We start from the raw sequence: 21,960 nt of genomic DNA on the forward strand, positions 1-21,960 counted from the left end.
ATGAAACTTTGGGATGGGAGGGTTAAAGATGGAAATGAGGAATTGGATGGCAGGTAGGGCTGTGTGGAGGGAGGTTTGGATGATAATTGACAGGAGTTCAGAGTCACTGGAATGTGAAAGGTATGACTAGGTATGAGAATGTTCATCATGGAGTGGAGGGTGCCACTCCTCTACTCTCAATGGGCAGGTACAGCATGAGATGGGAGGCTTGAAGTAGAGGGGAGGGTTGTTCTTTGCCCTGGAGGTTCTCCGTATCCCCATTAGAAAGTTGGGCTGTCAGCAGGAGGTAGAAGATGCCTTGTACTGGTATAGATAAAAGCAGTTGCTTTGGGGAATATGGAAGATGCCTGCCTCTCCTCCCACAAACCAAGCAGAAGATGGAAGGTTTAGGGTGCTACCATACCAGCAGGCTGAAGTCTTCTCACCTAAGGGGGGGGCTAAGAGGCAGTAGCAGGAAGTGTTAGACTCCCTGCACTTAGAGAAGACTCCTGCCCTGGTCCCAAGCAACATTTTCTCAGCCCTAGCAAACCCACAGTATCATGACCACTGGCCAAAACTCTTTCCTCAACACAATCCTGTGTAATAGTAATTTATGTAGTTATCTGTATGACATGTTCTTGACCAATACTGAAAATTTTACTTCAATTTATCTTGTACCCTAAATTCATACATAAGCAAACCCATCCTGAAGTGATCCTGTGCCATGTTGGATGACAACTCGAGGTCTTAAGTGAGCATGTGAAACAATAACATTTGAAGAGAGTGGGAATCAGGAGTGGGAACAGAGCAAGTGGTCTACGCAAAGTGGGGATATAAAAGTAATGTATTCAGGACAAGTCAAGCATCAAAAGCTAGTTGGACAGCCATTATACTGGGGGTCAGGTTGGCATCAGAATACAAGTCTGAATGAGTATTCATAAGCTAGGAGGTCAATGAGAAGAAAAAAGTATTTGAAAAAAAAAAGAAATAGAGAGGTAGAAACATACCATTAGCATAAAGTCTTGTGTGGTAGATTCAGAAGCTCCAACAGAGACTAACAGGGCCAGCTTGAAGGCCTCTGGGTCAGGAAAATAGGAATTCCTTGATAGAGTAAGGAGTATGGGTACAATGATCCCAGGTGGTTTCTATGCATTGCCTTTGGTGGCAAGGTTCAGGATGCCCAGGCTACAAATGTTCCTTATCCCATCAAAAGTACTAGTTTTAAACCATACAGTGTTGTTGTGTGAATTCAGATGAGTCCAATTCTTCTTTGCTCACCAGAAAGAAGAATTATAGTTTCTCTTCCTTTTTGATGTTTCTTAAAACGTTCCTTTAAAAACACAATATGATTCTATGCTTGTGTCTAAAGAAAAAGTCAATGCCCTTCATGCTCTGTGCAGGGCCAGCCTCACAATTGACCAGAGTACGTAGCTGATTATGTGTTATAGGCACCAAGAACATCTCCCTTTTCCCTACTTCCTGATCCCTCCCCCCCCGTCCTCTTCACTGGTTATTATAATACCTATGATTGCACCCATTAGCAATTAATTTCTTTAAGAGGTCCCCTTAAAAACCCAACTCTCCCCTGGGAGAAGGGAGTACGGTAACAACATCTTAATGCCTAAGGGGAATTGATTTATTGGATCCTTTTCAATTTTGGCCCCTAAGTGAGCATAAGTCCTTATAGGAACAAACTGTAAGGTTAATTAAAGGAGTGGGGAATGGGGTAAGTGTACAGACTAAAAAAGAAAGTGGGAAGGGAGCTTCTAAGCCTCTACTTACTAATTTTGCTTTGAGCCAGCCCCACTCCCATGACTCTGACGCTACTCTATGAAGGTCTGAGAGAAGAAATACATAGCTAGACCTGAGTTGTCCAAAGGCCTATAGGCACTTCTAGTGACCTGAATAAACACCAAGGGTTAGACTCTAGAAGGGAAATCTTTAGCATTATACAACGGAAAGAACATTGGGTCTGGATCAGAGACATGGGTTCAAATCCCAGCTCTGTTACTTAATATCTATGTGACTTTGAACAAATCAATTGACCTCTCTGGGCCCTAGTTTCCTCATTTGTGAAAGAGGAAGGGTTTGCACTAAATGGCCCCTGGGGTCCCTTCCACTTACATATATATGATCCTGCCCTCTAATCCTCTTTTGCCGTGACTCTATAAATCTGAGTGAAAACTCAGGGTTTTTTTTATTCGTTAGGCATTTTTCTCTCACAAAGTATTGTTCTATGACATGAAACAATCACGTAACCACATCAGTGCCTCGGGCAACTCTCAAAGACCATAAGTTACAGATGAGTTGTCCATCTGCATTGATGGAAGGAGTTTCTACAGTGGGGGTTCTATATACTGATGAACAGATCTAGATTCCCTAACCCCTCCCCCACCAAAAAAATAAAGCATTATTGAGGTAACATGACATTACATAAACACATAACAATGTTACTTTGTCTTCCTATACTGATTTTCATCCAAGATCACTAAGGGCTTTGTGCCCATAAATTAATTAAGCTTCCTAACATTCCCAGAAAATATGTAAGTAAGCATTCACCGCTGAAATGCAGTCACCACTGGGATATAACAGCTGTTTCACAGAACACAGAAGCAATAAACAATTGGGACAGGAAGTGGGGAGGAAAAAAAGGACATCCAGAGGAAACTTTTGGGAACAAAGGCACAAAGAAAATAATTTGGCAGGGTTTGAATCTAGTTAGTACACAATTATTTTTTTATCTCAAAGGTAGCATTCTGCAGAAACAGAGCTGTATTAATTTAATAATATAATAAAATGATTGTGGATTAATTTTCATTGATAAAGACACTAATTTACATAATAATGAGCTAAATTCTCCCCAATACATACAAAAATGAGTTCTTCCAGGAGCATGGGGAAAAGAGTCTCTTCCCTGTCTTCTCTCTAAGTAGAAAAAAACAACAACATTGTTTCCTGATGGGAAATTGCTGACCTGTGGTAAGAAGGGTAACTGAAAAATGTTGGATCAGGAGGTTTAAGGCAGCTGCTATGCTTCCTGGACATTTTTGCCGACTTAGCACAGCACCTTATTACCTGGTAGATTGTAAGGGTGGAGTCAACAAAATTAACGGGCATGGTGCAGTTTTGCTGTTCACGTGTAAATGGTTTAACAGTATTTTTCCCACATTCCACATGAAGAGTCTATCTCCACTAAAGTAATCAAGATCAAAATAGGTTCTGATGTCCCATTGTGGTGTGGAGGTGATTCTGCTATCCAGGGGAATATAAGCTCTGGCAGCTTCTAAGATGAAAAAATTGCAAGGTTGGGCCCACTAACGAACTACACGTCTGTTTCTCAGCCTAAATACACTATGGGGTAGTCTCGTTCATTACCTGGTTAGCCAGAGTAGGATGAGGTTTTTTTGGTTATTATTTGCATAGCAACTCTAAAAGATCCTCTATTTAATTATAAAGGGAGTGCAACCTGTAAGTGGGGGAGGAATACCTATGTTGATGAAGTTATGTCTCCTTGTAATATAGAGGCTTGTAGAGCCTATAGAGACATTCTTCCACAAGAAGATCATCTTGACAAGTACAAGATGGGGGAGGCATGGTTAGGTGGTAGTTGTTGTGGAAAAGATGTGTGTGTTGGGGGTAGAGGTGGACACAGTTTAGTCGACTGCAAGCTTAATATGTCAGCTGTGTGATGTGGCAAAACTATTATCTCATTTTATCCTTACAGTAACCCCGTGAGGTACATGTTGTCTTCCCCATTTTATAGTTTCCTCAGAAAACTGAGGCAGACAGAATTTAAGCTACTTATCCAGAACCTTATAACTAGGAAGGCTCTGAGGTTTGATTTGAATTCAGACTTTCTGACTCCAAGCCCAGTACTCTATCTAGTACACAACTAAGCTACCTCTTTTATGTATGGGTTGGGCCAGATAATCACTGAAGTCCTTTCCAAATCTCAAATTCTCTGACTGTGAAAAGACCAACTTGATCTCCTATATGCATGTCAAAGAATACCATCGACTTAGTTCAACCTTGATCAGCACAAGATCTGAAATCTTTCCATCTGTACCAATCTGTTTAAGCAGAGGTTGTTTTCAATTTCTTAACATCAAGGAAGTGATGAATAAATAAAAGAACTTTTTATCTTCACTAGTTGATAGACTGATTGATATCTACAAAAATTACTATGAAGTACTAAAAGACATGGTATACACAACATAATTTCGTATATTAGTTATTTTCTAGTCTATATAAAATTGTTACAGAATAAGATTTTAACAAGACTCAAGAATCAAGAATCAGTAGCATAAGTGTTCCAAAGGTAGATCAGTTTTGGGGGCAGCTAGGTGGCACGGTGGATAGAGCACCAGCCCTGGATTCAGGAGGACCTGAGTTCAAATCCGGATTCAGACCAAACACTTGACACTTACTAGCTGTGTGACCCTGGGCAAGTCACTTAACCCCATTGCCTAAAAAAAACAAAAACAAAAACAAAAACAAACCCAAAGATAGATCAGTTTTCAGTGACCACAGGCTTGTTAACATCATCATGTTCTCCATGCAGAGTTTTTGTGAGTTCCCTACCTTTCTCAACTAGGGCATCTAGGTGGCACAGCAGATAAAGTACTGGGCTGAAGTCAAGAAGACTCATCTTCATGAGTTCAAATCTGTCCTCAGACACTAGCTTTGTGACCCTGGGTAAGTCCCTTATCCCTGTTTGCCTCAGTTTCCTCATCTATAAAATGAACTGGAAAAGGAAATGGCCAACTGCTCCAATAGCTTTATCAAGAAAACCTTAAATGAGGTTACAAAGAGTCAGATACAACTGAAACAACTAAATGACAACTTGTCTCAGCTAAGAGTTTCCATCTGTTCTTGGAAAACAGAAAGTATTTATATGATGACCAGGATTCCTCCTGCTCTTGAGGTCTGGCAAGCTTTCCCTCCCCAAAAAGTGCTTCCCATTTAAATAAAGGTAGAAACTATGCTACTCCATATTTTAGCTCCTAATTTCCAAGTTATTCATCCCTGAGGAGGGAAAAGCCTTTTGAACTTTTAAAAAGGAATTCTTAGTTAACTTTGTTTTGTGTGAAGCTGACAAAAAGATTAATCAATTGAGAAAAGCACAAATAAGAATTCCTGGGTTGGACAGAACATCAGAAATCATTAAATCTAATTAATGCCTTCATTTACAGATGTGGAAACTGGACTCATCCAAGGTCCTACAACTAATTAGAAATAGCACCAGGGATTGTTTCCTCACCATCAATGCACTTGTTTCTCACTGAATCACACTGCTTTAGTCAGCCCTAAGAATGAAGACAAATTAAAAACACCTTCCCATCTTTCCCCTCCCCCCCCAACCCCAATATTGTGGGCAACCTATAGGATACAGTCCATAATCCATGCACGTATGAGTCATAGTTATGGGAATCAAATACAAGAAGAAAGTCTTATTTTTAGTTTGTGTTTTGAATAAGCTGAGAAACAAAAATGCTTAACCTCTCAGGCCTGTGGTTCACTTCTGAGAAAGTCCATCTCGATAGGGCTGAACTTTTCTGCTGAACTTTGTAGTCTCAGAAAAAATTTTTTTAATTAGGAAGAAGAGAGTTATCTTGCCACAGGCTCACTCTTTTCCTTCCAATAAGCACAGGGCTATTAGTATTTGCAATTCCTTTGGAAAATCTATACTCTGAGTAACCTACATCTTAATTGAAAAGTAATACCTCAGTAGCACTTCTGGAGATACAGATTAATTTACTGACAAGTATTACAAAGCTGCTGTTATAGATAATCGGTTACAAGGTGTGACAAAGCATAGTACTTGGCAAGAAAAAAATCTAAAAATATGAATAAGAACATCTATTGACTTTGGGCATGTTATAAAAATAATGAGAACGTTATACTGTGCTGGACTAAATATCCATTCATCGTGAAAGAGTGATTTAATATGAATGGCTAGCCCAAAAAGATTTTCAAACATGGTAGAATTTTTAACATTCTAGAGAAATGGCATTAGTAATCAATATTTATTCACCACAAATGAGCTGTAAATGATTAAATTGGAATTTACCTTAGCTAACCTAAGGTAAAGTTGTAACATGTTATTACATATTCCCACATGTAACATATTCCCGGGTTATAATATATTCCCTGGGAATTTGTTTGAATACTTCTTTTTGCCACTTAAAAAAACATCTGGAAATATGCTTTTCCATTTATCTAAATCCGGTCCCTGAGATGAATTCCACAACTAATCTCTTTTCTAGAGATGATGTCAGTGTGCTAACTTTTTCTCTGTTGCTATTTTGGCTTTTAAATTATCGCTGCTTATTACTGTGTTCATTTGTCTGAATAGCACTGTAAGTGTTGTTAGGAGGAGAGTACAATGGAATGGCAGTTGTCCAAAATGGCCTCACAAAGAGATTCTCAAAATCTGGAGGCCCACAGTAATTTTGTCTTAGTCACAAGCATACTGACTGGAAGATTTATAATGATAATCTCCCTTATTGAAGGGAAAAGTATGACACAAAGTTATTAGGTTGGTAAATTAGCTCATGCATGGTGAATTGACACTGTACCCCTACCCCTTCACTGGGCATGCCCAGTGAACTATTCTAGAATACAATGGAGGAAGTCAATTGACAAGAAAAGCTGAGCCCCTGTTTAATAAATACTTATTGACTTAATCTAAGTGCCTTAAGTTGATTGAATTTGTTTTTTTAAAAACCATAATAGTTGGCCGCTAAAAATACTGAGTTAATTTGAAGTCACTTCAATATAGTCATTTTAATGATGTCAATACATATGTGGCTGATAACTTTGGTCATTAAGAAATATGGGTCAGATTTATTCATCATATTTTAGTTGATTGCTAGGTGATGAGCTGAGAAACAGTGGATCTAATTGCACTTGAAGCCATATGTGACATACAGAAGCATTACCTTTGCCATATTGCCAGGCAGTACTGGCTTAAGTGAAATAAAAAAATTTTTTTTTCCAGAGTAGTTATAGAAATTCTCTCTCTACTTGTGTCCTTAGTCCTAGGTACACAGTACTGCCCCCTCTCTACCCCCATCCATGCCTGCATTGTAGACAATCAATCCTCAAAGCTCTGGATCTATTCTACTCTTTCCTACAAAAACTTAATTGTCTTATGTCCTTTTCCTCCAAGGCTACCTGCTTTGTTGTGTTATTAGAAAGTGATCAAACAAACTAGTTTATATTATAATATTAATAGCTGGTGAAGGCTGATCATACTCCTAAGTAACATTCACATTTGAACATATAATTACTATAGGAGTTTCAAATACTGTGGCAGGTAGATGTGGAGAGATATTTTAGGACTATGTATTATACCACCTAAACTGGTTCCTATCTTACATACATGCAAGAGAAAGGCCAGTGCGGATGAATGACTACAGCATTTATTAAACACTTACGTAAGCACTTAGGCATTGAGCTGAGTGCTAGGGATGAAAACAGAACAGTAAGATGGTCCCTATTTTCAAGGAGCTCATATTCTAATGAGGAGACAACATATTTGGAAGGTTGCAGTGCAAGTCATATGGAAAGGCCTTGTTGTCCCTAGGGTGCAATAGCAAAGTGGAAGGTGATGCCATATCTTTAATGTCATTTACACTGACAAAATCATATCAGTTTCTGATGTTGAATGTCTGTCATTGGCAAGGAATCTGATGAACTTTCTGTTCTGGGTCTTCAGTAGCTTTGGCTGTAGCACCTGCAGGAGCAGGTGGCCAGGCTGCATCCCACAGAGGAGGCTTCCCAGGATGATGGATGGGGGCACTAGGCTGGAAGCATTCCAATTGCCAAGGCTATTGGAATCAGAGTTTTGTGATTTCTCCATAGAAGTATGAGGGGAGATGTTGGTCAGGGTCGTTTGACTTGCCTGGTACATTCAGCCCCTTATCTCTCCCTCAGGGTACTTAGCTGAGAATGGCTTGCTTGTCTGGGAAGGGTAGTTAGTAGGAATGACTGACCTACTCAGGTGATGGTAATGAGGACTGTGCTATCTGGAAGTAGGACTAGGGGTCTAGGAGTGCTGCCATTCCCAAGACTACCATGCCTATCTATCTCTTGGTGACAATTGGTCAGCAGCTGTTGTTGGTGGTGATAAGGAAGGTGAGCCCCTTCTCCATGAGGATGTCTCCCCTTTTGACTACAGGCATTTGGGCTAGAAGTCAGTCTGATGGTTTGTGGAGACATTGTTATGCTCAGGGCTCTTGTGATCAGGGTCCTGGGCTGTCTCCTTCAGGAGCTGACAAGAAATGGCAGTCAAGGTGGCGCTGGTAGCTAGGCTGGTTTACTTGCCTTCAGGATTGGCTCTACTAGGTCTAATTAACTGCCATTAAGTGCATTATTAATCCAATTTGCAAAGTTACAAATACTCATTGGCTTTCAAGGCTTAAGGTTACTTTAAACAATAAGTGGGTAGCATCATCTTCATATAATGTAGTAGAATAATAAGGGTAGCAGTATGGTACAATGGAAAGGATGCTTCATTTGGAGCCACAGAGTCTGTATTTGAATCCCTTCTCTGACACTTAGTACCTCTGTATTCATTAGCAAGTCACTTTATGTCCCTGGGCCTCAGTTTCTTCCTCTGTAAAATGAAGAAGTTTGACTAGGTCCTGATCTATAAGATCCTTCCTAGCTCTGAATCTGTGATCACATGATCCTACACTACAAAATTCCTCAGGATTTTAAGAAGGAAACTGCCAAAGATTTAATAGTATTAATTGTAAACCAAAGATGTATTTCCAAACACATTCTCACAATGTTCACCACAACAATTAGCTAAAATTATTGAAAGGTCCTAGGGGAAACAAGATGGCACAGCAAAACTGGGCCTGGAGTCAAGAGTTCAAATACGGCCTCAGACACGTACTAGCTGTGTGGCACTGGACAAGTCACTTAACCTCAATTTGCTTAAATTTCCTCATATGTAAAATGGGGATAATAATAGTAACCTACTTCCCAGAGTTACTGCGAGAATCAAGTAAGATAATAATTGTAAAGCACTTAGGACAGTGCCTGGCACATAGTAAGTGCTATATAAATGTTAGTGATGGATCTTAGAGCAATTGAAATTTATAACAATTAAGTACTTACTTTTAGACATTATGAGAGAAGCAGCCTGAGAGGGTAAATTACATTCTGGTAAGCAAATCAGTGGTGTCTTTACCCTTTGTTGATTTCAAGTCCAGTGATCTCTCCATCGTGCCATGCCAGTATCCTTTAGTCCTACAGCCCGTATCATCTGAGAATTTGTCCGGGAGGGAAGATGTATCTAGAAAGGGCCTGTTCCAAGTATCAAATTGCAACCCAGAAAACTCCCAAACTAGATTATAATGTAATATGGAAATGTTTTAACAAAATAAATAGATACAATGTAATATAGATAGATTTTGTACCTTGGTGGCTCCTTGCTTTGGGCTCATAAGATGATAGACTGGAGGTGGAAGGGACCTCAGAATCCAAACACCTCATTTTACAGATGAGAAAATTGAGGCTCAGAGTGTTTAAATAACTTCTCCAGGGTCACACAGATAGTAGAAGGCAGAGCTGGGATTTGAACGTGGGTTCTCTAACTCTATAGCTAACACTCCTTTCCCTGTACAGCAACACGTTAAGTTCAGAACATTATAGTAGAATGTTCAGTAACAATGAAGTTAGAGATTTCATATAAAAATGCATCTAATTTTGAAAGATAAAATCCTCATCCTACCTTCTCTCAGGGGTGTAGAATATTTATACAAACTGGGCATTTGTCCATAACTACAAAAAAGTACATGAGTTTTTAAGGGTTTAAGTAGTCTTATTAATTCAAAATTGGCTTATCTTTGTGGGAAAAACATTTAATGATCTAAAATGAAAAATTAAAAAACAGTGACCCCCCCAGGGGAAAAAAAAAGAAAACTCACACTTTATGGTATACATATGTTTTAGATTACGTGATAGAATCCCCAAAGCCCCACCTTCAACCAAAAGCAGTTCACTAGATCCAGATGTCATATATTTAAGTCCAGATGTTTACCTCCTTCTTTTAAAACACTTTTATTATAGTGCAGCAAAGGTGACGAATAATATAGAATGATCAAATGCACTAAGAACAAAGACTCCAGCCCTCCTGAGAAGGCCTGAGTGAAAAAGAAGCCCATGACTCAAATGACAATATACTGTCTTGAATTTATATTGAGCTTTTTCCTCAAAGAGCTTAAGTTTTTCACATACAGGGTGTCTCAAAAGTCTTAGTTTTTAGTGTTTAGTTTTTTTTTATAAATTGCACAAAGACTTTGGGGACACCCTATATGTTGAGCCAGATTCTCCCAGCCCACAAAATTCCTCTCTACAACTTGTTTTATTTATTAATATATACTCTTTTTAACATTTTAGATGAGTAAAGATATGCTCAGATTACAAACACCTAAGAGAGAATTCTTGAAATTACAAGAGTGATTACAGGAGATAACAAAGTATAAAATAAAAACTGACATATGTACCAACCTTTAAAATTATATATATATATATACATATATATATACGTATATATATATATGTATGTATATGTATACATATGTATATATATACATATATATACATATATATGTGTATATATATACATATATATGTATATATATATATATACATATATATACGTATATACATATATATGTATGTATATGTATATATATGTATATATACATATATATACATATATATGTATATATATGTATATACATATATATATTTATATACATATATATATTTATACACACACACATACAGTTGAGATCTGTGAGGAAGGAAGACAGTATTGCCCCATTTTACAGAAAAAGAAACTGAGTCTCAAAGAGCTTAAGAGATTTTTCTCATGATCACACAGTAAGTATGACAAGGAAGATTTGAACTGAGGTCTTCCTGATTCCTGGTCCAGCATTCTATCACAGTTCACTACCTTATGCAATTGGCATAACAGAGTAGAACGAAGCATCTGCCCCCCAACCCACTAATTTTTGCGTTGTATCGATCCACCACTGCCCATTGAATGAAACCCTTTTTAATAATTGTCTATGTTACACCCTCTCTCTCAGAAGACCTAGGCCTGCAGAAGTGTTTACTTTAGAGTGAGTACCAGACAGCACTTGGAAAGCAATATTGACTGGTGGAAGTTGGGGGAGGAAGAAGGGTAGTTTAGCTACAAGACCTCCTGACCTGAACCATGGGAAAATGATTTCATAGTTGAGGTTACCAGAGTAAATAATTTCTAATCCCTTTTCTGGCAACATAGAGGATGGGAAAGAAGAGGACACTGTGTGACCATTCCACGGTTCTGTGCTATAGATGAGGACAAAGGAAATATTGCCAAAGCAAAAAATTTGCTTCAAATAAGGGAAATTCCCAAGAAACAAATGTTTGAGCCAATTTCACTACTCAAATTGAACATTTATTTTCCTGTGTTGTAACCATCATCCCTCCTAGCCATGAACATTTTTCTGAATAAATTTGCCTTTATAGGTGAACAGATAATTAAAGTGTTGAAAAATAGTACTACTTTGCTTTTTAAATTATTTTTAGAACTTTGTGGCTAAGAGGAGCTTACTAGTTTTGTGAGTTAGTCATGCATTCATTTATTTTCCTTTTTTTTTTTTTGGCAAGACAATTGGGGTTAAGTGACTTGCCCAGGGTCACACAGCTAGTAAGTATCATGTATCTGAGGCTGGATTTGAACTCATGTCCTCCTGATTCCAGGGTCAGTGCTCTATTCAAGGGGCCACCTAGATACCTCAAGTCATACATTCTTGTACCTCATGAGACTTAAAACTAGAAAGGCCCTAAGATATTTACCCTTTTATTTTCTAGATGAATAAACCAGGGAAAGTAAGCTTGCCCAAGGTACACTGATAGGTGAAAGCAGATTCAGGTTTCAAATCTATGTCCCCTGATTGGCTTTACTATCAGAGAACTTGGGTTCAAATACTGCTTCTATCACATTTTACTTGTATGACTTTACACAAGTCACCTCACTTCTCTGGGCTTCAATCTCCCCATCTGTAAAATGGTTGTGTAAAAAACTAAATAGTCTTTAAGGATATCCCACCTCTAAATCTATGTTACTATGTGGTACTTTTTCCACTATGCCTGATTGACTCTCTTATGTCATCCTGTTTATTATGACTGATGAAGCAAACATTTCACTTTATAGAATTAAAAACTTAACTGGCTCTATAATTACATTACAATTGCTTGTTGAAGGAATAGTTCTCTAGCTAGATATTACTTCATATACACTTTACTATTTAACTGAGCACATATACTCCCCAATTACATTTCTTGAGCACACAGTGGTAAAAGAGGTGAAAGGAAACCATCCATGTCTCCTCCCAGGCCCTGTTGCAGAGCCAATGGATTGAATGTAACTCCAGAATATAGTCATCCTTGATCATTAGGCTACAAAAATTGTAAGCTTTTTCTACACTTTCTACACTTATGCTATAAGATCTTTAAAGGGAGGGACCATTCCATTTCTGGCTCTTTGTATCCCTAAAACCTTGCACAGTGACTAGCACACAGTAGGTGCTTAATAAATGCTTGTTAACTGGTACCTTCTAAGAGGAACATGGTAAAGTATAACAGCAGAGAATTTAAGGCCTTTGTTCTACCCACTTTACAAAGCCTGTGAAAAGCAAAAGCCCAGAAGCCAATGAAGAGTTATTTCATTTCCCAAAAGAAAAAATGCTCCCCTACTTCTTTCTGCATAAACCGGGGAAGGAAATCCCTCTGTGGAAGATTTTTTTTATATATATTTTTTGCACAATGAACCCCTTTGGAAGTCTAGTGAATTCTATTAAACTCTTCCTAGAGTGAACTACAAAGGAAACTAATAATACTAGGAATAATTATTAAAATATTTTTAAAAACAAGTCTACATGGAGACTCCAGGTTAAGAACCCTTACTCTACGAGTTTACTGTTGCTTGATATATACAACCCATAGGTTAGAACATTGGACAAAAAGATACTAACATCTAGAGCATATTTAATGATCAGGAATTCCTAATCTATTACAAATTCCCTTCCCCCCCAAAAAAACCCCAAACTATAGCCTAACTTGGGAGAACTGTGTGCTGAATACACTTACCAAGAAGAAAAAAATGGGGTTCAAAGAAATTTTTTATAAATATATGTCTTAGTACAAAATTCATCCAAATGAAGTTGAAAATTAATTTCTTCCTATTAACAGATGGAAACATCCTCAGCCCCTGCCCACTTGTGATGCTTCTGCCTCTGGGAATACAACATGTCTGAAAATTGATACCTCGGAAAAGAGTTCCATAGATATGTGGACAAGTGCAACCTGAAACACCTTTGTAACATCACCTCTTTTATCTATCCAATTAAGGCAAACTGATCTGAACACTGGACTCTCAAATCTTCTTTCCCCCATGTGTTTGTGCATTTTAGTAGTTGATGGGTCACATAACTGCAGCATTTGAGAATTCAGTCTGACAAGTGGGGATAAAAGTCAAGCCTGTCCTCACCCTCCCCTCTGGTGACAAGAGAAGGAATTGCCTTCTTTTTCTGTGACCTTTAGGACTGTTCCGAGAGTCTCCCAAAACAGGAATATACCAGAGGAGAGCAGATATGTAGCCAGTCCTTTCAATACCAGAAGAAACAGCCTTTACCTGGACTTCAGTACTAACCATGCAGATGAGTCCTGACCTTCAAAATAAACATGTTATCCTGATAATCAGTTGAATATTCCAGAAGGGTGACATTGTAATGAATTTGCCCTTTTTTTAAAACTAAAAGCACATCAAACTGATAAGTTAACACCTACAATAAAATGATGCAGGTTTAGAAACAGCATGCTTTATTGGGTCTATGTAGAGTCTAGTGCTGAACCTCCTCCCAGACAACACTTAGCAGAGAGCAGAAACTTTCTTGTATAATGCTTCAGCTTTGACTTGCCTAGAATTAAGATGATGAAGTGTCCAGAGGGTATAAGGCAGCCACTGAGAACAAAAGAAACAACAAGAGGCTTTTCTCTATGAGAAATCTAGAAATTACTATCAGTACCCCAACATAATAGAAGGTATAGAGGAGAAGGAAGGAGAATATCAATTTCATGGCACAGATATGGGCTTTGGTGCTTGGGTCTCTGGATCCAGTTCCCATGTTTCTCATCTGTCTGATGTGTTTACACCGAGAAAAGATCAACAGAAACGATGCAACACTGAACACGCATAATGGCATTACCAAACCTATAACAAGAATTGTAGTTGGAAATATATACTGGAAAATAACTTGGGCAGTGATATTTCCTGCCCAAAATCTTCTCAGCTCCTTTTTGGCCCCTGGCCAATATAGTAGGCTGTGGCACATAGAAATGGCAGATGAAATTAGCAGTGACCCCAGAATCAACCATGGCACAAGCCTAGAGATTCTCATCTTCAATCAGAGGAAGAAGGGGTGGACAATGTTGGTAATCTTCACACAGTAAAAGACACAAAGGTAGGTAGTAAGACAAAGATTGACTTCATTTATGAAAAGGAAAAATATAAAGACTTCACAGTCTACACATAACTCTAGAGTAAAGAAAAATATCAGATTGCTCACAACTATTAATGCATGGAAAGTAATTCTGAAGATTCCCAGACTAGTCAGAAGGAGGTAGTGTGCAGTAATTCTTTTCTTCTTGATATACTCAAGGCCACTCACTGTTATAATGATTCCATTAGCCACAATTCCAGCAAGAAATTGGCCTATTCCAAAAATGAGTTGGATAGATAAGAGTGGAGTTGTCATTTTGAAGAAAAATAATAATTGCTTTCTTTCAATTTTCTCCTGATGGATTTCAAAACTGTTTATATCTGCTTATTTATCTTCTTCCTTTCTTAACAAACCAAAGACTTAAAAGTTTTTGCAACATCCTATCTAAAAGGAAGCTTAATGTCATGAATAAAGGCAATATGATACAGTAGCTGAAAGATGCTTTACAGTTGTGTTCTCAGTTTTGTTCATGAAGATTCAAATAATGGAAGACCAAGATGATAACAATTTTGTTTTAATCACCCAGTCTTTGCATTTTTCACATATATTCATATCAAAACATCATCACAAGCAAATGATTGAAACAGGAGCCTTGAGATCACTCTAATCAATTACTAAATCAATTACTCTAAGCAAACCTACTGAGCCAAATGATCAGCTGAAAGATTCTTGTGCTTCACTACTATTACTATCACCACCACCACAGCTATTAACAATTTGTTTTTGGACTTGGTGACTGGTGAAATTTGTTTTGCTTGACTGTACATGTTTCTAACAAGGGGTTTACTTCTCTTTGTCAATAGGGAGTAGAGGGGAAAGGAGAAAAGGTAGACAAAAGTTGTCAAAAGACAACTGAAAAAATAAAATTGATTTTAAAAAATAATTTACCCTTTAAAGTGTAGCACATATACTTGTATGGAACCATGCTTGAAAAGTCACCAGTGAGAACCAGGAGAACATTGTACACAGTAACAGTAATACTGTACAATGATCAAACTGTAAATGACTTAGCTATTCTCCGCAAAATAAAAATCTAAGAAAATTCCAAAGGACTCATGATGAAAAATGCTATCAACCTCCAGAAAAAGAACTGATGGAATCTGAATGGAGATCAAAGCATGCTATTTTTCACTTTCACTGTTTTTTTCATGTTTTCTTTTCCTTTGAGTCTGTATTCTTTCACAATATGACTAATTACATTTTGTATGATTGAACATGTATAACCTATATCAAATTGCTTGCTGTCTCAGGGAGGGAGAAAAAAATTTGGAATTCAAAAGTTTTTAAAAATGAATGTTAAAAATTGTCTTTATGTGTACCTGAGAGAAAATAAGATATTATTTTTAAAAAGTTGCTAGAGAAAAACATTGTGATTTATCAAGTTCCAATTTCATAAATAACACAATACAAAGTATGTTACTGGGGCGGGGTGGGGGGTAGAGCCAAGATGGTGAAGAGAAGCCAGGCAGTTGTCTAAGCTCTCCATGGTTTACCTCAGAAACAACGTCAAATCAAGCCTCTAAAAGAATTGTGGAATGACAACTCACAAAAAGATGGAGTGTAACAAAGAAAGACTTCAGGAAAGGATCATCTCAAATGGAAAAAGGGAAGCAGAGCCCATGACAGGTGGTGTCTGGGCAAGTCAGTGGGAGGTTCTTAGCCACAGCAAAGATCAATAACTAAGGCCTTGTGGTCCTGGCTCAGGAGGCCAGTGGCACAGCAGGAGATTCATGAAGCCTCTAGCCCCTCTGCTGCAGACAAATCGCCAGCCCTGAAACTCAGGGTACAACAGGCATGACTAGGCTGGACCACCCCAGCTCAGTGGGAAAGAAGCCAGAACCTCAAGCCCCACAGCTAAAAGCCAGTGACCATGTCCCTGGACCACAGCGCAAGATGCTGGGGACAGTGCCCTCTGTGCCCCAGAAGCAGAGCACAACTTTAAAAAATAAGTGAAAAAAACAGAAAAGAGCACAGGCCATAGAAAGCTACAACGGCTACAAGGAAGTGTCAAAAACAAACTCAGAAAAGGGCAACAACATCAAAATGCCTACATGCAAAACCTGAAAGGGGAATATGAATTCATGTCAAGCCCAAAAAGCCTTCTTGGAAGGGCTCAAAAAGAATTTTAAAAATCAAATAAGGGATGTAGAAGAAAAATTAGTAAAAAAAAAAAAAGAGTTGTATGCAAAAGAGACTCAACAGCTTGGAAAAGGAAGGACAAAAATTGACTAAAGAAAACAATTCCTTAAAAAATACAATTGGCCAAATGGGGAAAAAAAATCCACTAAAGAAAACAACTCCTTAAAAGTAGAATTGTCCAAATGGAAAAGGAAGTACAAAAGTGAAAGCTAATGAGTCCATAAGTCATCAAGAATCAGTCAAACTGAATTAAAAGAATTAAAAAATAGAAGAAAATGCAAAATACCTTATTGGAAAAACAACTGACCTGGAAAATAGATCCAGAAGAAATAATTTAAGAATTAGTGAAAAGCCTGAAAGCCATGCTCAAAATTAAAAAAAAAAAGCCTGGACAACATCTTTCAAGAAATTATCAAGGAAAACTGTCCTGATCTCCTAGAACCAGGGGGTAAACTACTCATTGAAAGAATCCAGTGATCACTTCCTGAAAGAGCTCCCAAAATGAAAACTCCAAGGAATATTGTAATGAAATTTCAGAATTAATCAGGTCAAGGAAAAAATACTGCCAGCAGCCAGAAAGAAACAATTCAAATAGCAAATAAAGACAGTCAGGATTGCATGAGACTTAGCAGCTTCTACATTAAAGGGTCAGAGGAATACAATATTCCAGAAGGCAAAGAAGTTTGGATTAAAACCAAGAATCAAATACCCAGCAAAATTGAGCATAATCTTTCAGGGGAAAAGATGGACATTCAGTAAAGTACAGTACTTTCAAATTTTCTAGATGAAAAGAGCAGAGATGAACAAAAATTTTGATCTTCAAATATAGGACTCAAGAGAAGCATAGAAAAATAAACAGAAAAGAAAAAAAATTATTATTCAATAAGGTTTAACTGTTTATATCCCTACATGGAAAGATGATACTTACAATTCTTGAGAACTGTCTCTCTATTAGTGCAGTTTTCAGAGGTATACATTGATAATGGGTATAAGATGACTTTTAGCTGCTGATACAAAAAAATAAAAGGTAAAAAATGATTGTACTAGGGGAAAAGGAAGAAGGGAGGCAGAATGGGGTAAATTATGTCACAAGAAGAGGTGCAAAAGACCTATTAGGGGGAAAGAAGGGAGAGAGAGAAGCATTGTTTGAACCTTACTCTCATTGGATTTGGCTGAAAGGGAGAATAACATACACACTCACGGGTTATATAAATTTATCTTATGCTACAGGGAAGAAGAAGAGGAAAGGGGAAAGAAATCAGAAAATGGTGGATAGAAGAGAGGGCAGATTGAAGGAGGCAGTGGTCAAGAGCAAAACACTGGTGAGGAGGGACAGGGTGAAAGAAAAGAGAAAAGTATAAGTATGGGGAAAAATAGGATGGAGGGAAATACATAGTTAGTAATCATAACTGTGAATGTGAATGGAATAAACTTTCCCATAAGACAGAAGCAGATAGCAGAGTAGATTAAAAACCATAATGCTACAATATGTTGTTTACAAAAACTACATTTGAAGCAAAGAGATAACACACAGAGTAAAGGTAAAAAGCTAGAGTAGAATACAAAGTAAAAAAAAGTAGGGGCAGCAATCCTGATCTCAGACAAAGCAAAAGCAAAAATAGATTTAATTAAAAGAGATAAGGAAGGAAATTACATCTTGCTAAAGGGTAATATAGATAATGAAATAATATCAATACTAAAAATATATGCACAAAGTGGCATAACATTCAAATTCTAAAAGGAGAAATTAAGTGAGTTACAGCAAGAAATAGTAAAATTGTATTATATTCACATTAGTCATGTTGTAAAGAAGAATTAGAACCAATAAAAGGAACCACAAGAAGAAAAAAAAAACAAAAACAAAAGAGGAAAAAAACAGCAAAGTATATACTATCTAAATTCAAATTCCATAGTTCTTACTTTGGATGTGGATAGCATTTTCTATCATGAGATCTTTGGAGATATCTTAGATTACTGCATTGCTAAGAAGAACTAAGTCTATCAAAGTCAGTCATCTCACAATGTGAAAGCAGGTGCAGGTTTCAAGTCTAAGTCCCCTGATTGGCTTTACTATCAGAGGACTTGGGTTCAAATACTGCCTCTATCACATTTTACTTATATGCCTTTACACAAGTCACCTCACTTCTCTGGACTTCAATCTCTCCATCTGTAAAATGGGTCTGTAAAAAACTAGTTGGTTTTTAAGGATATCCCAGCTCTAAATCTATTTTACTATGCAGTACTTTTTCCACTGTACCTAATGACTCTCATACGTCATCCCATTTATTACAATTAATGAAGCAAACATTTCACTTTATAGAGTTAAAAAAACCTTAACTGGCTCTATAATTACATTACATTTTCTTGTTGAAGGAATAGTTCTCTAGCTAGATATTACTTCATATATACTTGACCATTTAACTCCACATACACTCCCTCATTACATTTCTTGAGCACACAGTGGTAAAGTGGTGAGAGGAAACCATCCATGTCTCCTTCCAGGCCCTGTTGCAGAGCCAATGAGTTGTACATAATTTCAGAATACAGTCATCCCGAAGTCATTAGGCTACAAAAATTGTAAGCTCCTGGCACTTTCTACACTTAGGATGTAAGATCTTTAAAGGGAGAGACCATTTTATTTCTGGGGTCTTTTTATCTGTAAAACCTTGCACAGTGACTACCGCATAGTAGGTACTTAATAAATGCTTGTCGACTGGTACCTGCTAAGAGGAGCACAGTAAAGTATAACAGCAGAGAATTTAAGGCCTTTGTCCAACCCACTTTACAAAGCCTGTGAAAAGTCAAAGCCCAGAAGCCAATGAAGAGTTATTTCATTTCCCAAAAGAAAAAAATGTCCTCTATTTCTTCCTGCATAAACCAGGGAAGGAAATCCCTCTGTGGAAGATTTTTTAAAATATTTTTTGCACAATAGACCCCTTTAGAAGTCTGGTGAACTCTATTAAGCTCTTCCTGATGTTTTTAAATGAACACAGTAAAATACATATGATTTCAAAGGAAACTAATTATATTAAGAATAATTATTAAAATATTTTAAAAACAAGTACATGGAGACTCCAGTTAAGAACCCCTACTCTATGAGTTTATTGCTGCTTGATAAATACAACCTATTTGTTAGAAGATTAGACAAAAAGAAACTAATGTCTAGAGCATACATAATGATCAGGAATTCCTAACCCATTACAAATTCCCTCCCAAAAAAACCAAAAAACAAACAAACAAAAAAACCCTATAGACTAGCTTGGGAGAACTGTGTGCTGAATACACTAACTCCAGAAGAAAAAAAAAGTTGAAAGAATTTCTTTTATAAATGTATATCTTAGTACCAAAATCATCCAAATGAAGTTGAAAATTAATTTTTTCCTATTAACAGATGGAAACATCCTCGGCCCCTGCCCACTTGTGATGCTTCTGCCTCTGGGAATACAACATATTTGAAAATTGTTACCACCAAGGAAAAGAGTTCCATAGCTATGTGGACAAATGCCATCTGAAACACCTTTGCAACATCATCTTTTTTATCTATCAAATCAAGGCAAAGTGATTCCAACACTGGACTCTCAAATCTTCTTTCTCCATATATTTGTGCATTTTAGTAGTTGATGGGTCACATAACTGCAGCATTTGAGAATTCAGTCTGACAAGCGGGGATAAAGTCAAGCTTGTCCTCAACTACCCCTCTGGTGACAAGGGAAGGAATTGCCTTCTTTTTCTGTGACTGTTTTGAGAGTCTCCCAAAATAGGGATGTAACACAGGAGAGCAGATGTGAAGCCAGTCCTTTCAATATCAGAAGAAACTACCTGGACTTCAGTACTAACTATGCAGATGAGTCCTGACCTTCTAAATAAACAAGTTATCCTGATAATCAATTGAATATTCCAGAAGGGTGACATTGTCATGAATTTGCCCTTTTTTTTAAAACTAAAAGTAAATCAAACTGATAAGTCACACTTACAGTATAGTGATGCAGGTTTAGAAACAGCTTGTTTTATTGGGTCTCTGTAGAGGCTAGCGCTGAACCTCCTCCCAACAACACTTAGCAGACAGCAGAAACTTTCTTGAATAATGCTTCAGCTTTGAATTTCCTAGAATTAAGATGATGGAGTGTCCAGAGGGGTATGAGGCAGCCACTGAGAACAAAAGGTACAACAAGAAGTCACTACCTATGGGAAATTTAGAAAATGCTACCGGTAGCACAACATAATAGGAGGTATACAGGACAAGGAAGGAGAATATCAATTTCATGGCATGAATATGGGCTTCGGTGCTTGGGTCTCTGGATCCAGTTGCTATGTTTCTCATCCATCTTGTGTGTCTACACAGAGAATAGATCAGCAGAGAAGATGCAACATTGAACATGCATAATGGCATTGCCAAACCCACAACAAGAATTGGAGTTGGAAGCATATACTGGAAAAGAGCTTGGGTAGTGCTATTTCCTGCCAAAAATTTTCTTAGCTCCTTTTTGGCCCCTGGCCAACACAGTAGGCTGTGGCACACAGAAATGGCAGATGAAATTAGCAATGATGCCAGAATCCACCATGGAACAAGCCTAGAGATCCTCGTCTTCAACCAGAGGAAGAATGGGTGGACAATGTTGGCAATCTTCACACAATAGAAGACACAAAGGAAGGTAGAAAGCCAAAGATTGACTTCATTTATGAAAAAGTAAATTGTAAAGACTATCTGGTTCATACGTAACTCTACAGTCAAGAAAAACCTCAGATTCCTCACAAGCATTACTTGCAAAAATATTCTGCAGATTCCCAAGCTGGTCAGAAGGAGGTCATATGCAGTCACCCTTTTCTTCTTGATATACTCAAGGCCACTCACTATTATAATGATTCCATTTGCCATAATTCCCACAAGAAATTGGGCTATTCCAAAAATGATGTGGACAAATAAGAATGGACCTATCATTTTGAAGAAAAATAATAGTTTCTTTCCTTCAGTTTTCTCCTGATGGATTTCAAAACAAGTTTATATCTGCTAATTTATCTTCTTCCTATCTTAACAAACCAAAGACTTAAAAAAATTATTGCACTATCCTTCCTAAAAGGAAGCTCATTTCATGAATAAAGGCAATATGATATAGTAGGTGAAATAAGCTTTCCATTTGAGTTCTCAGTTTTGTTCATGAAGATTCAAATAAGGGAAGGCCAAGATGACCGACAATTTTGTTTGAAGCACCCAGTCTGCATTTTTCACATCTATTTATATCAAAACATCATCACAAACAAATGATTGAAACAG

At 37.5% G+C, this 21,960-nt stretch overlaps 1 protein-coding gene and 1 pseudogene across 1 annotated transcript; both read right to left on the reverse strand.

The window, feature by feature from the left end:
- Positions 1 to 13,853: 13,853 nt before the first annotated feature.
- On the reverse strand, positions 13,854 to 14,804 carry LOC110220426 (taste receptor type 2 member 1-like; annotated as a pseudogene).
- A 5,911-nt stretch (positions 14,805 to 20,715) lies between these two features.
- LOC110220425 (taste receptor type 2 member 1-like) lies at positions 20,716 to 21,627 on the reverse strand. The gene has a single exon (XM_021004440.1). The coding sequence runs from the start codon at positions 21,625 to 21,627 to the stop codon at positions 20,716 to 20,718; it is 912 nt and encodes a 303-aa protein (XP_020860099.1).
- Positions 21,628 to 21,960: the final 333 nt, after the last annotated feature.

This window comes from Phascolarctos cinereus, unplaced genomic scaffold, assembly GCF_003287225.1.
Source record: "Phascolarctos cinereus isolate Bilbo 61053 unplaced genomic scaffold, phaCin_HiC Scaffold_4;HRSCAF=312, whole genome shotgun sequence".
In the NCBI taxonomy this organism is placed as follows: domain Eukaryota; kingdom Metazoa; phylum Chordata; class Mammalia; order Diprotodontia; family Phascolarctidae; genus Phascolarctos; species Phascolarctos cinereus.